The sequence below is a fragment of the Elephantulus edwardii genome, unplaced genomic scaffold (assembly GCF_000299155.1).
Source record: "Elephantulus edwardii isolate Elephantulus edwardi_28Jun2011 unplaced genomic scaffold, EleEdw1.0 scaffold00056, whole genome shotgun sequence".
In the NCBI taxonomy this organism is placed as follows: Eukaryota; Metazoa; Chordata; class Mammalia; order Macroscelidea; family Macroscelididae; genus Elephantulus; species Elephantulus edwardii.
Window position 1 is genome coordinate 647,762 of NW_006399806.1, and position 12,710 is coordinate 660,471.

A 12,710-nucleotide genomic window follows, 5' to 3' on the forward strand; every position below is an offset into this window, starting at 1 on the left:
TCTTTATATCTGTCTTTAATAATTGCAGTGGCACATTCAGTGTTATGAAAAATGCAAGTTAGAAGTAATTATGTTTCCCTTCTGTGCACCAAGGTCCTCAAGTTCGTTGGAGATACAAATATTCAAAGGTTAGAAGCAATTAATGGAATATTTTCAGTGATGTTGTTACATGCTGTCTAATCACGTGCAACCAAAGAGACCCATGTATAACAGCTCTGAAGCCTGCCCTGTCCTGAGCCAGTCTCACTGACTCTGACACACCTACTTCCATTTATCCAGTTACTGGATCAATCCATCTCATCCGAGGTCTTCCTCTCCTGAGTTGTCTCTCCACTCTTTCAGCCATGATGACCTTTTCCAAGGACCAGTTCTCCTGACCATGTGCCCCAAAATAGTAGCCTCCAAGGAGAAACTTGGTTTCACCCTTTCCAAGATATACCTGTTTGTTTTCTTGGTGGTCCATGGTATGTTCAAGACTCTTCTCCAGCACCATAACTGAAAGTCATTGAATCTTCTTCCGTCATCCTTTGTCATTGTCCAGCAGTGATACATGGAATTTTACAGTTAGGTAGATATAGGCAGAATTGAGAAGTTAATTGATTTTTATTTTAATTTTTAATGAGAAATCAGTAATTAAAACATTTAATAGCAACAAACAGCACTACCATTGAAGAAACATAAGTTTAATTTGTACATTGAGGAATTATTATTATTATTACTACTACTACTACTAGTACTACTACTACTACTACTGTTATTTTTGCAGTACAGTTGTAGTGATGTAATGGTTTAGTATAGGAAACCGTTCAGTGAAGGAAGTGAGAGTGAATTTTTCAGATAAACAGGGACCAAATAATTTTATTATGGCTTAAAAGCCAAGGGAGGAAAAAACAGTATTTGAAGGAAGAAATCGTTGTGAAAGGAAAAAGGAAAATAAAGACATAAAAAAAGTTAAGAAAGAAAGAATATATACTCATTTAAGTTATTATTAAAGCACTTTCCATGGAGGGTTTGGAACAGAAGCAGAATAATATTTACAACAGAGAATATCTATCCTGTTTACTCTTTTCAGCACTAGGGACTACAGATAAATGCAATTATCACCATTGCTGCCTAGCTTAGTTATTGGTGACTGTAACATATGTTCAAGGACAGTTTTGTAAAATGACAATGTGAAATGATGGCTTTTTTTTTATCTTAATAGGTGACTTTCTTAGCTTCCCTTGAGCATCAACTGTGTGAAACAAAGCTGAACATGATATGCTTCTTTATAAAGGGACTCTTTTGCTGACATTTTCCACTTTTCACTTCACAATTATTTAAGCAACTTCTTCGTCAGAATGACCTCTTACTTTGAGTATCAGCAATTTGCAACCTCAATTCTAAGCTCTGAAAAAACAGTATTTTGACATGTTTTGAGTCTACTTTTGTTTAATATTATTAACTGTGTTCCATTCTCCTACTTCTGGATGGGAGCACCCTCAAAATAAGTATAAAGCTTAGAACAAAATGTAAAAAGCTATGGACCATTCCAGAGCGAATTGTCAGATTTTAGCACTCTCTGCTAGCTCACAGTGTCAGTCATTTCTTCGTCCACGTTTGGGCTGGTCATTTCAGGTTTGGGCCAGCTCATCTCTAGCCATCAACGGTGAGGTTCAAAGACCAGCCACAAACTCAGGGGTCTCCATATCTTCCCATATTTTGTGCTCAGACCTCACATGGGCTATGTTAGTAAGAGTCCTCGTTTCTTCTTGCACTTCAGACCAGGAACTCTTCTTCACTCATCCTTAGCGTCTGTTGATTTAGAGAAGAAAATATCACTGTGGAGACTACATGTATTGATTCAGCCATTCTCAAAGAAGGAACAACAGAGAGACTATGGGAAAACCTTCTTTGTCAAGCAAGCACTCTTTCAGACGTGTTAAACAGTCTTCCTCTTTAGGTCCTAAGTTCTTGCATAATTTCCCTCAGATCGTTCTCATGGATTTATACATAAATCCATTATATATGATTTGGTTTCTAATAACTGTTGAATGCATCGAATGTAGATTTTATTTTACTATAATATTACTACAAGATGTAGTTATTTTTGTCAGTGCATCTGTGGTTGAGAGTATACTAGGAAAGTTCAGTAAAGACTTTTTTTTAAAAAAAAATAACCCACTTTTTGTTTTATACTGGTTTACTTTTCTGTATATGTTGTTTTTCACACCAGATCTTTCCCATTTCATTACCCACCCCTCCTTCAACCCATCAAATTGTGTTACCCTATGATTATGTCCCCTCCATCCATCCTCACCCCTATGCTACCTCTTACCCACTTTAGATCATCATACATGATTCACTAGTAAAGGCTTTTAACTCTGCCTGGTCAGATTCCTTATATGTTATTGCTTCTGTTTCTGCTTGATAGTCTGATGCCTTTCCTTCTTGGGTTATATTTTCCCCTTAATGAATTTATTTTGATAACAAGTAAGATGCTAATATAGATATAATGTAGACATATAGATAATTTGGATATAAGGATAAAAGATGGATATTATTTATGAGATGCAATTACAATAAATAGGGAGCTCTGGTGGCCTAGTACCAAGAAGCTGTGCTGCAGTCTCGAAGGTACAGGGTTTGAGGCCACCAGCTGCTCTGCGGGAGGAGGATGGACAGTCTCCTCCCATGAGATTAACTGCCTCTGAAAACCCACTGAAGGATCAGCAATGGGTTGGTTCCAACTTGATTGTACACCACAACAACAACTACAGTAAATAGAGTAGGAGATATGCAAAGAAAAGTGAACAGCTAGACAAACAGCATTTAAAAAGTTCTGACTCATTAAATCTCGGAAGCATCTAGAGGATGAACTGAATTTTACTTTCTCTAATTCTAAGGTATTGAATTAAATTGTTTGGGAAATATATTGCTTGTTTGGGAAAATTGTAGGGGAGAGAGAGAGAGAACACACTTGTGCTTCACTCATTAGCTAGCTGACTTAATAAGAATGAAAATAACTATAAATGATTTTTTTTATTATACTTTACTAACATTTGCTTCCTATTTACCTCTAGGTTTGAAGTTTGAGGAAATTCAAGAGAGATTTGGTGAGGAGTTCTTTAATATATGCTTTGATGAGAATGAGCGAGTCCTTCGAGCTGTAGGCGGCACCTTGCAGGACTTTTTTAATGGCTTTGATGCTTTGTTGGAACATATTAGAACTTCTTTTGGAAAACAGGCCACCTTGGAGTCACCATCTTTCCTATGCAAAGAGCTCCCTGAAGGTGCCCTCATGCTGCACTACTTCCATCCTCACCATACTGTGGGCTTTGCGATGCTCGGCATGATTAAGGCAGCAGGAAAGAAGATCTACCAGCTGGACGTGGATGTGGAACAGGTTGCCAGTGAGAAGCTCTGCTTGGATGGTTCAAACCCAGGCAACTGTAGTTGTCTCAGTTTCCTTATCAAAGAATGTGAAAATACTAATATCACAAAGAACCTTCCGCTGGGAACATCCCAAGCTCCTGCAGACCTCAGAATTAGCATCAACACCTTCTGCAGAGCCTTCCCTTTCCACCTGATGTTTGACTCCAACATGTTAGTCCTTCAGCTGGGGGAAGGCTTACGGAAGCAGCTCCGATGTGACATTCACAAAGTGCTCAAGTTTGAGGACTGCTTTGAAGTTGTTTCCCCAAAGATTAATACCACCTTTGAAAGGGTCCTGCTGCGACTGTCTACCCCATTTGTGATTAGGACCAAGCTTGAGGCTTCTGGCACTGAAAATAAAGACAAGGTAAGTGGTCATGGGATCGAGATGGATGTTGGACTGTAGGAAAGTGGCTAATTATTTCAGAAATTATGTGCTTGTATACTTATAATCATTTAGCCAAGAGAGCTTAAAGTACCATTTAGAAAATTATTGGTCCCTGGATGTATATAAAAAGATTTGGCCCCACTCCCAGGCATTTTGCATAGTGTCTGCCTCATCTATTAATTTATTTCCACATATAAAAAGAAGACATTTATTAATACTATCATGGCAATTAGAAAAATGATAGGATGCATTAAAGACCTGATACAGTACAGCCATGAATATGCCTACTGATTGAAATCAAATTATGGGAGAAATGCAAAGTGTTGCTCTCACTGTTGTGCGACTTGCTTGCCTTATCCTTAAATAAATACAGATTAAAAAGCTATCTACTGTTTAAATAAATTCCATTTTAAATTTTATAATCCAAGAACATCTGGTTTACATCCTGTTTTTATCTATCTCTTTATAAAATACTGCAGTTTCTCTAAAGTTGGAAATGAAGTGGCTGCATCTCAAGATCACCCTTCGAGTCACATTTTAGTGCTAAAATGGGGACTTGTTCCAGGAACCATGCTCAATCCTCAAGAATGAATACCTTGAAATTTTGTATCTTTATTGTAGAATTTTGAGATCTGTTTTGAAAAAAGTTAGGTGAAACATTTTATATAAGTTAATAGAAAGGACACCAGGAATAAATTTTAAAGTAGTTGTGCTAATTTCAGGGAAAGCATGAAACACATTAAGAATGCAATGCAAAGAAAAATTATACATGCCTATTCTTATATGTGGTAATATACTTTTAGCGTTCAATGGAAAAAAAAGAGTACAAATTTCCAGAGTGATATTTGGTCATTCATTTTCCAGCTGTGTATTTGTTTTTTTTTTTCTTTTTCTTTCCCTCCTTCTTATGCAACAGGATTAAAAAGGGGTAGGTTTTTTTGAAGAGATGGTTGTTGTATTTTAGACTACATAGCTTGGTTCCAAGCATTTTGTGGAAGCTGTTGAGTTTTTTAGTTGACTTTTAGAAATAAAGAGGTTGCTATGGGCTAAGGGGCAGAAGAGTTGCAGAGGCAATTAAAAACTAATGCCTGCAACTCTAAACTAATAAAAGAGGAAATGACCTCCTGAAGCCAGAGCTAAAGACATTTTTGAGGAATTTATGCAGCACAGAATTCTTAATGATTTTTATAATTTTTTAAGTTCTGTGGAAATTTTTTAAACAATATACTTGAGAAAGAGGGCATGATGGATATTTATTCAGTATACCTGAAATACATGATTTAGGAGAATTATTCAGTAATGTTATTGTCATACAAGTTCAGTAATTCAAACCCAAAGATATATCTGCAGATCCCAATTTGGCATGTTATTATAATTAAAGTATAATTAAATCTGAACAAATTATCATTATTCCTTCTGATCTCACAGTGATGTTGAAATATTTTATGTGTAAACATTTTACATATATATCCAGTAATTGTTATCAATTTTAAAATATTTTAGAATTACTGAAACGAACTGAATGTTTTTGTTCTTATTTTTTATTAACTTTAATGTAATAAATATTCTTTTTTAATTTAGAGATTATAAACCTGTCAGTTCTCTTTCATAAAAATATGATATTTAACTAGGAGAGTATGAAGAATTTTTGGTTTTTAATGTTGAAGTTTGTGTTCTCTTTTAAATGTGCCTGAAGTAGAATATATACCAATATCACTTACTTAATATATTTTGTGCATTTTAAGGAAAATTTTCATGTTTTTTTCCTCCCTGGTTTACGTTCCCTCATATATGTCATCTGGCTTGCATTTCTATTTAATTTGTATACCAGCATAATAAGTTGACACAATAAAATGATGACTCAGATGTCAAGGCCTCCTGACAGTTTCAATAATATGGAACTGTGCTTGCTGGGAAGATACAATTATAAGTTAAACATGTTAGTGGCATTTTAAAAATCAAGCAATAGGCTGGATTTTTACTTAGCATAAGTGAAACTCTGTCTGACCTACTTGAAGCATGTTGCAAGAACGGACCAGTCCTTGGAGAAGGACATCATGCTTGTAAGGGTGGAGAGACAGCACAGGAGAGAAAGATCCTTGATAAGATGGATTGACTCAGTGACTAGACTAATGAGGGTTGGTGTGCCACAGACAGTGAGGTTGGCTCAGGATAGAGCAGGGTTCAGAGCTGTTGTACATAGGGTCACAATGAATTGCAGGTGACTCGATGGCATATAAGAACAACACTACCACCACCACCACCACCACCACCACCACCACCAACAACAACAACAACAACAAGTAGTAATACAAATATCCTTATATTTACCTTTTTTTTTTTTTTTACTCACCTGAGTTTGCCAGAAGGAGATACTTAGGAGGCTATGAGTTGTGGTTTTTATGTGCCCTCAACTTAAGTATGACAGGTTGTTACCCTGTGAAAAACAAATCTGAACCTTGGCCAATCTTGCATCGTCCTTATCATCTCAGACAGGATGTTATAGTTATATCAAATTGACATTGTTGCTGTCAGTTGCCATCAAGTCAAGTAGAACTCATAATGACACTGTGAAATAGATCTAAACCCTGTTCTATCCTGTACCATCTTCATTATCTCTGACATACTTGAGCCCATTGCCATAGTCACTATGCCATTTCATCTCCTTGGGGGTCATCTTCTCCTTCACTGACATCTTTTCAAGCATGATGTCCCTTTCTAAGAAATAGCCTCATCTAGCTACATGTCCCAAGTATGAACAATGAAGCTTCATCATCTTTGTCTCCAAGGAGGACTTTGGCTGCACTTTTTCCAAGACATACTGGTTGGCTCTTCCATTCTTCTGCCATCCTTACTCACTTTCCCATTTCTCTGATGCATAGCAAGTGATTGAGAAGATCCTGGCCTGATTCAGGTGTACCTCTGTCTTCAAACTAACATAACATCATTGCTTTTAAGTATTTTGGAGAGGCTCCCTGACAGGGTCATAACCAGAGGATAACATTTTTTGAATGCCATCAAGTTATAAGTTTATAGTTTCCTGAAGCATGGAAATAAGGAACAAAACCGAATTTAAAAATTCTTATCCATGAGGGATAAAATAGTGACTGTTGTTGTTGTTGTTATGTGCCATCGAGTCATTTGCGACTCATAGTGACCCTATGTACAAGAGCCCTAAATGCCATTCTACCCTGTACCAACCTCGCTGTCTCAAACGCACTCATTCTCACCACTCCACTCACAGAATTGATCCATCTCATCGAGGGTCTTCCTCTCCTGCACTGTCCCTCCACTCTGCCAAACATGATGTCCCTCTCCAAGGACCAGTCCCTCCTTTCAACATGCCCAAAGTATGACTGTCAAGACTAAACTTTTAAACTATGTTTTGTTGTTCCTAGTCTTTAATTTTTTGTTAGTCTTAATAAGGAAATGCAGTTTTGAAGCTAGGTCTTTAAATGGGCTGACACAGTGACTATAACAATGGGCTCAAGTTTGTTGGAAGTGATGAGGATGGCACAGAATAGGGCAAGGTGTAGATCCACAGGGTCTGTTATTCGTAAAATCGCTGTGGGTTTTAGTTGACTTGAGGACACATAACGACAAACTTCATGTTGTTCACAAGTCTCTAATTTTTTTGGTTAGTCTTGATAAGACAATACAATTTTAAAGAGCTTGAAAATATTTATGTTTTAGCATAATTTCACCATTTGAGAAGTGAGAAGTTTGAGAATTACCAATTCCGAATGCACATAGTTTGAATCCACTGGCTACTCCGCGGGAGAAGAATGGGTAATCTCCGGTGCTGTACCACCAGGACTCTCTTTGCTTGAAATGTCTGTTGAATCTAGTCCACCATGAATGAATAACCCTGCTGGTATTTGAAATCTCAGTGGCAATGCTTCCAGCATCATAACACAGAAGTCAACATGGTAAAATAAACTGACAGATGAGTGATGCCCATAAAGATGAGAAGGAGACTCTCACAAATTTTTTAAGGGCTCTGATCAGATTTACTTTTTATTTATGCACTATTAATATTTAAACATTTCCTGGCCTCCTTTTCAGACCAAATAACTTTTTAGATTAAAAAAAAGGATTACTTGTGTCTACTAATATTTTTTTCATTGTTACTTATCACATTATTTTGCTATGCCAGTGACTTCCAAAAGAAAACAGATTGCTTGCTTTAGCTTAGGCACAACCTTTGAAGTAGCAGTAGATTTTGAGAAACAATACATTAAATGAGTTCTTTTGACACCTTTTTCCCTTACCAGCAATGCTTCAGAGAACATTAATAACACCTTGGAAGCAACCCCACATTTGAAATACATCATCTCGAGGAGAGAGCTTTGTTACCCATCTTCACCTTTGTATTCAGAATTGGAGCTGAGGAAAAGTACAGCACACTCACGTTCTTTTTGTTCCCAGAAGCATTCTTACATTTGTCTTATTAATTAGAAGCTGCAAAACAAACACTGGGAAGGAATTTTAAAAGGATGCAATAGGAATTAACCTCTGACTTTGGTCAAATTAGGTTCCAAAATGCTCCTTTATCATTTCTAGACACATGCTCATCTTTTTCTGTCAGGATGCTTGAAAAGCTTTAAGTCTATTTGTCAGTCTCACCACATTGCAGCTAAACAGCTGAAAGAGAAGCTTTATCTGGTTGTCAAAAGAATGCATTATTTGATTTAAATTGTAATTTCATTTAGGGAAATATAAACATTTCTTCTTTGTCATAGTGACAAAGTGTCAGGTCATAGTGAATTTTAAATATTGGGCTCTAATTTTAGTGATGGATGTGAGCATAGCTGTCTAAAAAGTAGCATCTCATAACAGAAATAGTCTTGTTTGAAGTTGTCTGAAGTTTTCTTGACTATTGTAATTATAAATAAGATTAAAGATTATTTTTTGAGAGTCACATTTTTAAATAAATGAAATGTACTAGTATTTTGATGAGGTTCTTGGTAGGGTTAATTTTAATTGTTCATTTTTAACCTTTATAATATTTTATAACTAGGTATATGTGATACTGCATTGTATAAGTTACAATATAGAAACTGCAGATGACCCTTTGTATTTAGAGGGTTACATAGTGAATTGTGTATTTTCAGCAGTGATCCTTAAGCTTCAGGTGCACATTTTGCCATGTTTTTATTTTTGTCAGCAAGAAAAATTTCAGCACTGCCTGAATTTGTAAAGAAGATGCCTCCTGCTGGAGCTCAGATATTGTTTCTTTCTGGTGCTATAAATTCTCAGGGGGAAATTATAGTCCTTTTACTCAGAAATTGTGCAGAATGTTACTTAATTGCTCCTTTTGGTTTTAAGTTAGGATCATCTTGTTTTTAGCCAGTAGTTCTGAGTCTCAGTGAATTAAAATCTGAAGAGCTGTATAAAATGTGCTCTCCACCTCCCCATTTCTACTGGAACAGTCTTTATCCACATGAACAGTTTTATGGTTGCAGTGCAGTGGCTTTTAGTAAATATATGAAGTTGGAGAATTATCATCACAAATACTGTTTTAGTACAATATGATGACTCCACAAATTTTCCAGTATCTATTTGTAGTCCATTCCTGTTCCCATCCTTGGTTCTTGGCATCCATTGATTGCAAATGTTTCTTCCCTCTAATCCTTCATTTATCTTTCCCTTCCATTAGTGCTTTTAGAAGAACAAAAGTTTTCAATTGTTATGATGCAAATATTTCATGGATAGTGCTGTAGTGTGATAGCAAAGATATCCTTACTCAATTAAAGAGCACAATACTTTTTTCTGCCATTTCCCCCTTGGTAATGTTATAGTACTAACTTGTACATTTAAGTCTATGTTCCATTTTGAAATAATTTTTTGTGTGGAGTGCGAAAGCTTCAGGTTTTGTTTATTTTTATAATTTATCTTGTTGCTGAAACTGAAGAGAACCTGAAGCTCCTGCTGCAGAGTGTCAAGGACTGCAGCCTACAATATGGATTGAGGCTCAATGTCAAGAAGACAAAGATTCTCACCACTGGACCAATTGGCAGCATCAGGATGGATGGTGAAGAGATTGAGATTGTACACAGCTTTAGTTTGCTTGGCTCCAGAGTCAACAGTCTTGGCACCAGCAGCCAGGAAATTAAAAGGCACATTGCTATGGGAAAGTCTGCTGTTAGGGACCTCTCCAAAGTACTGAAGAGCAATGGTGTCTCTCTGGAGACTAAGGTGCACCTGATACAGGCCATGGTCTTTGCTATCACTTGTTATGCATCAGAGAGTTGGACAATGACTGAGGAGGATAGAAGGAGAATTGAAGCCTTTGAACTGTAGTGCTGGAGAAGAGTATTGAGAATACCATGAACTGCTAGGAAAACAAACAGATTTGTCCTGGAAAGGGTTAAACCGGGTGACTCCTTGGAGGCAAGGATTCTGAGGCTCAGTCTAACATACTTTGGACATGTTGTGAGGAGAGTCAGGTCCTTGGAGAAGGACATCATGCTTGGGAGGGTGGAGGGACAGCACAGGAGGGGAAGGCCCTCTATGAGGTGGGTTGATTCGGTGACTGGGATAATCGGGATGGGAGTGTCGGAGACAGTGCGATTGGCACAGGACAGAACAGAGTTTAGGGTTGTTGTACATATAGGGTCGCTATGAGTCGCAAGCAACTCGATGGCACATAACAACAACAACATCTTGTTACTACATATAGGACTCCAATTGTCTTAGCATGGTTTGTTGAGAAAACGGTTGTTTGGACATTGGACCTATAGAACCTTGTTTCAGAAAACAGCCAAAAGACCTTGAAGGTTCCTGCCCTGAGTTCTAATTTTTATTCATTTCTTTATGTCTAATTTTACATTGATATCAGGATGTCTTAGTTCCATCAAAGTAAATTTTGAAATTATGCATGATAAACCTTCTAACTTTGTTCCTTTTTAAAATTATTTGGCAATCCTAGGTTCTTTGCATTTCTTCAGAAATTTTAGGATCCATTTGCCAATTTCTTAATAAAGATTATTGATATTTTGATAGTAACTGCATTAAATGTATCGATAATACTGGAAAAGAGTTGACATTTTAATAGTATTGATTATTCTTTGTTTATATTTCTCATAGTTTTGATTTTGTAATACATACTGATTTGCAGGTATTGCAGCTTTCACTTTGTTACGTTTATCCTTGTACATTTAATTTCTTTTTGATGTTATATTATGAATGGGATTTTAAAAATTTTATGTTTGGATATTTTTATGGCTGATGTTGAGGTGAGGGATTCTGGTTGTTTAGTCTGTAGGGAGTTGCCCTAATAGTCCGAAGGCCACTCCTCTTTGACAGTTCAATCCACCAGTGGCTCTGCAGGGAAAAAATAGACAGTCTCGTCCCATGAGATCTACAGCCTCTAAAATCCAAGAAGGTTCAGCTATGACACAAGAGCAGTAGGTTGGGTTTTGTTTCTCTTTTTTCTTCCTGATTGTATAATGTTTAAAAAAAATTGTAATTGGTAAAGTTTTCAGAAAGATTGGGTTTTCATTATTTCATTGATATATATTTTCCTTCCTCTACTTTCCCTCCTCTTCCCTGAATTCACTTTGTTAATGCAGGTCTTGTTCCAGATTGTTTTCATACATGTAGTGTCTAATCATCCATTCCTTTCAGATAATCCCTCCCTTTTCTTATTCCACTGCAGTGTTCATTATCTAATCACTCTTTTCCTATTCTATGTTACCCTTCCCCCTTGTCCATCCTATTTTGTAACAGCGGTTTTAAGCAGTGTTTGTCCTTTTATGACCGAGATAGTTCATATTTCATATTGTATAGTGTCTTACAAGCTCATTGTTTTTCAATGCAGTGTAATATTCCATTTTGTGAGTGTACCACAGTTTTTCTATCCATTTGTTTGTTGAGAGGCAGGTAGGCTGCTTCTGTCTCTTTACTGTTGTGAATTATGCTGCAATAAACAGGGGTGTGCATACATTAGTTTGTGTTACAACTCTGATTTCTTTAGGGTATATTCCTAATAGTGGGGTAGCTGGGTCAAATGGAATGTCTATTTATAACACTTGAAAAGAGTACCAGACTGCCTCCTGTAGTGGTTATACTATTTTACTTTCCCACCAGCAGTTGTTTGCTGTCCTGTTGAACTTTGCTGTTGTTGCTATGATAAGATGTTATCGCCTTCTTTTTATCTGCTTTTCTCTAACAGTTCAGGAGTTTGAACATTTTGTTATGTGTTTGTTGGCAATCTGAATTTTCTTCTTTGGTAAAGTGCCTATTCATATCTTGTGCCTGTTTTGTGATTGGGTTATTTGCATTTTTCTTGTTGAGAAGCTGATGTATTCTATAAATTTTAGATGTAAGTTTCTTACAGACAGGTCAGCTTCTTACCACTTTACCACAAGCATTAGTCTGAGAATAGATACTATTTTTTTTTCTTATTTTTTATTTTTGGGGTTTGTTTTTTTTTTTGTTGTTGTTGTTTTTAATCACTTAACTTAATATTCTTGTTACAATCTTGACTAGAGAGTGTTGATGTAGAGAGTAGACATCTTTTCTTCAGATAGACAGAAAGCAGTAGGTATTGTTAACTATAGTTTGTTTGCAGAGAATATTCATTAAGATGAGGAAATTCTTTTCTAGTACTAATTAATTGAGATTTTTAATTTTGAGTGGGTGTTGGTTTTGTCAAATTGTTTTTGGCCTATATTGAGAGGATGCTACAGGCTCTTTACCAGTTAATATGACATAATAGTGTTTAGCTCTTGAACTTGAGTTTTTGAGATAAGTCCCATTTTCCTCCAGTGTATAAACCTCTTGATATATCATTGCATTTTGCTTGCTAATATTTTTGTCAAGGAATCTTTGAAATGATGCTTATTGGTTTATAATGTTATTTCTTTTTTTAAATTTTGAATTTTTTTAATTGTATTATTTTTAC

General features: G+C 36.3%; 1 protein-coding gene across 1 annotated transcript in view; it reads left to right on the plus strand.

The window, feature by feature from the left end:
- The window catches only part of GUCY1A2 (guanylate cyclase 1, soluble, alpha 2), a 453,384-nt gene that overhangs the window by 114,678 nt on the left and 325,996 nt on the right, over positions 1 to 12,710 (plus strand). Inside the window, exon 4 of the mRNA XM_006887289.1 lies at positions 3,063 to 3,781. Coding sequence (XP_006887351.1) covers positions 3,281 to 3,781 — 501 coding nt within the window. The 5' untranslated portion in view covers positions 3,063 to 3,280. The remainder of the gene's footprint in view (positions 1 to 3,062; positions 3,782 to 12,710) is intronic.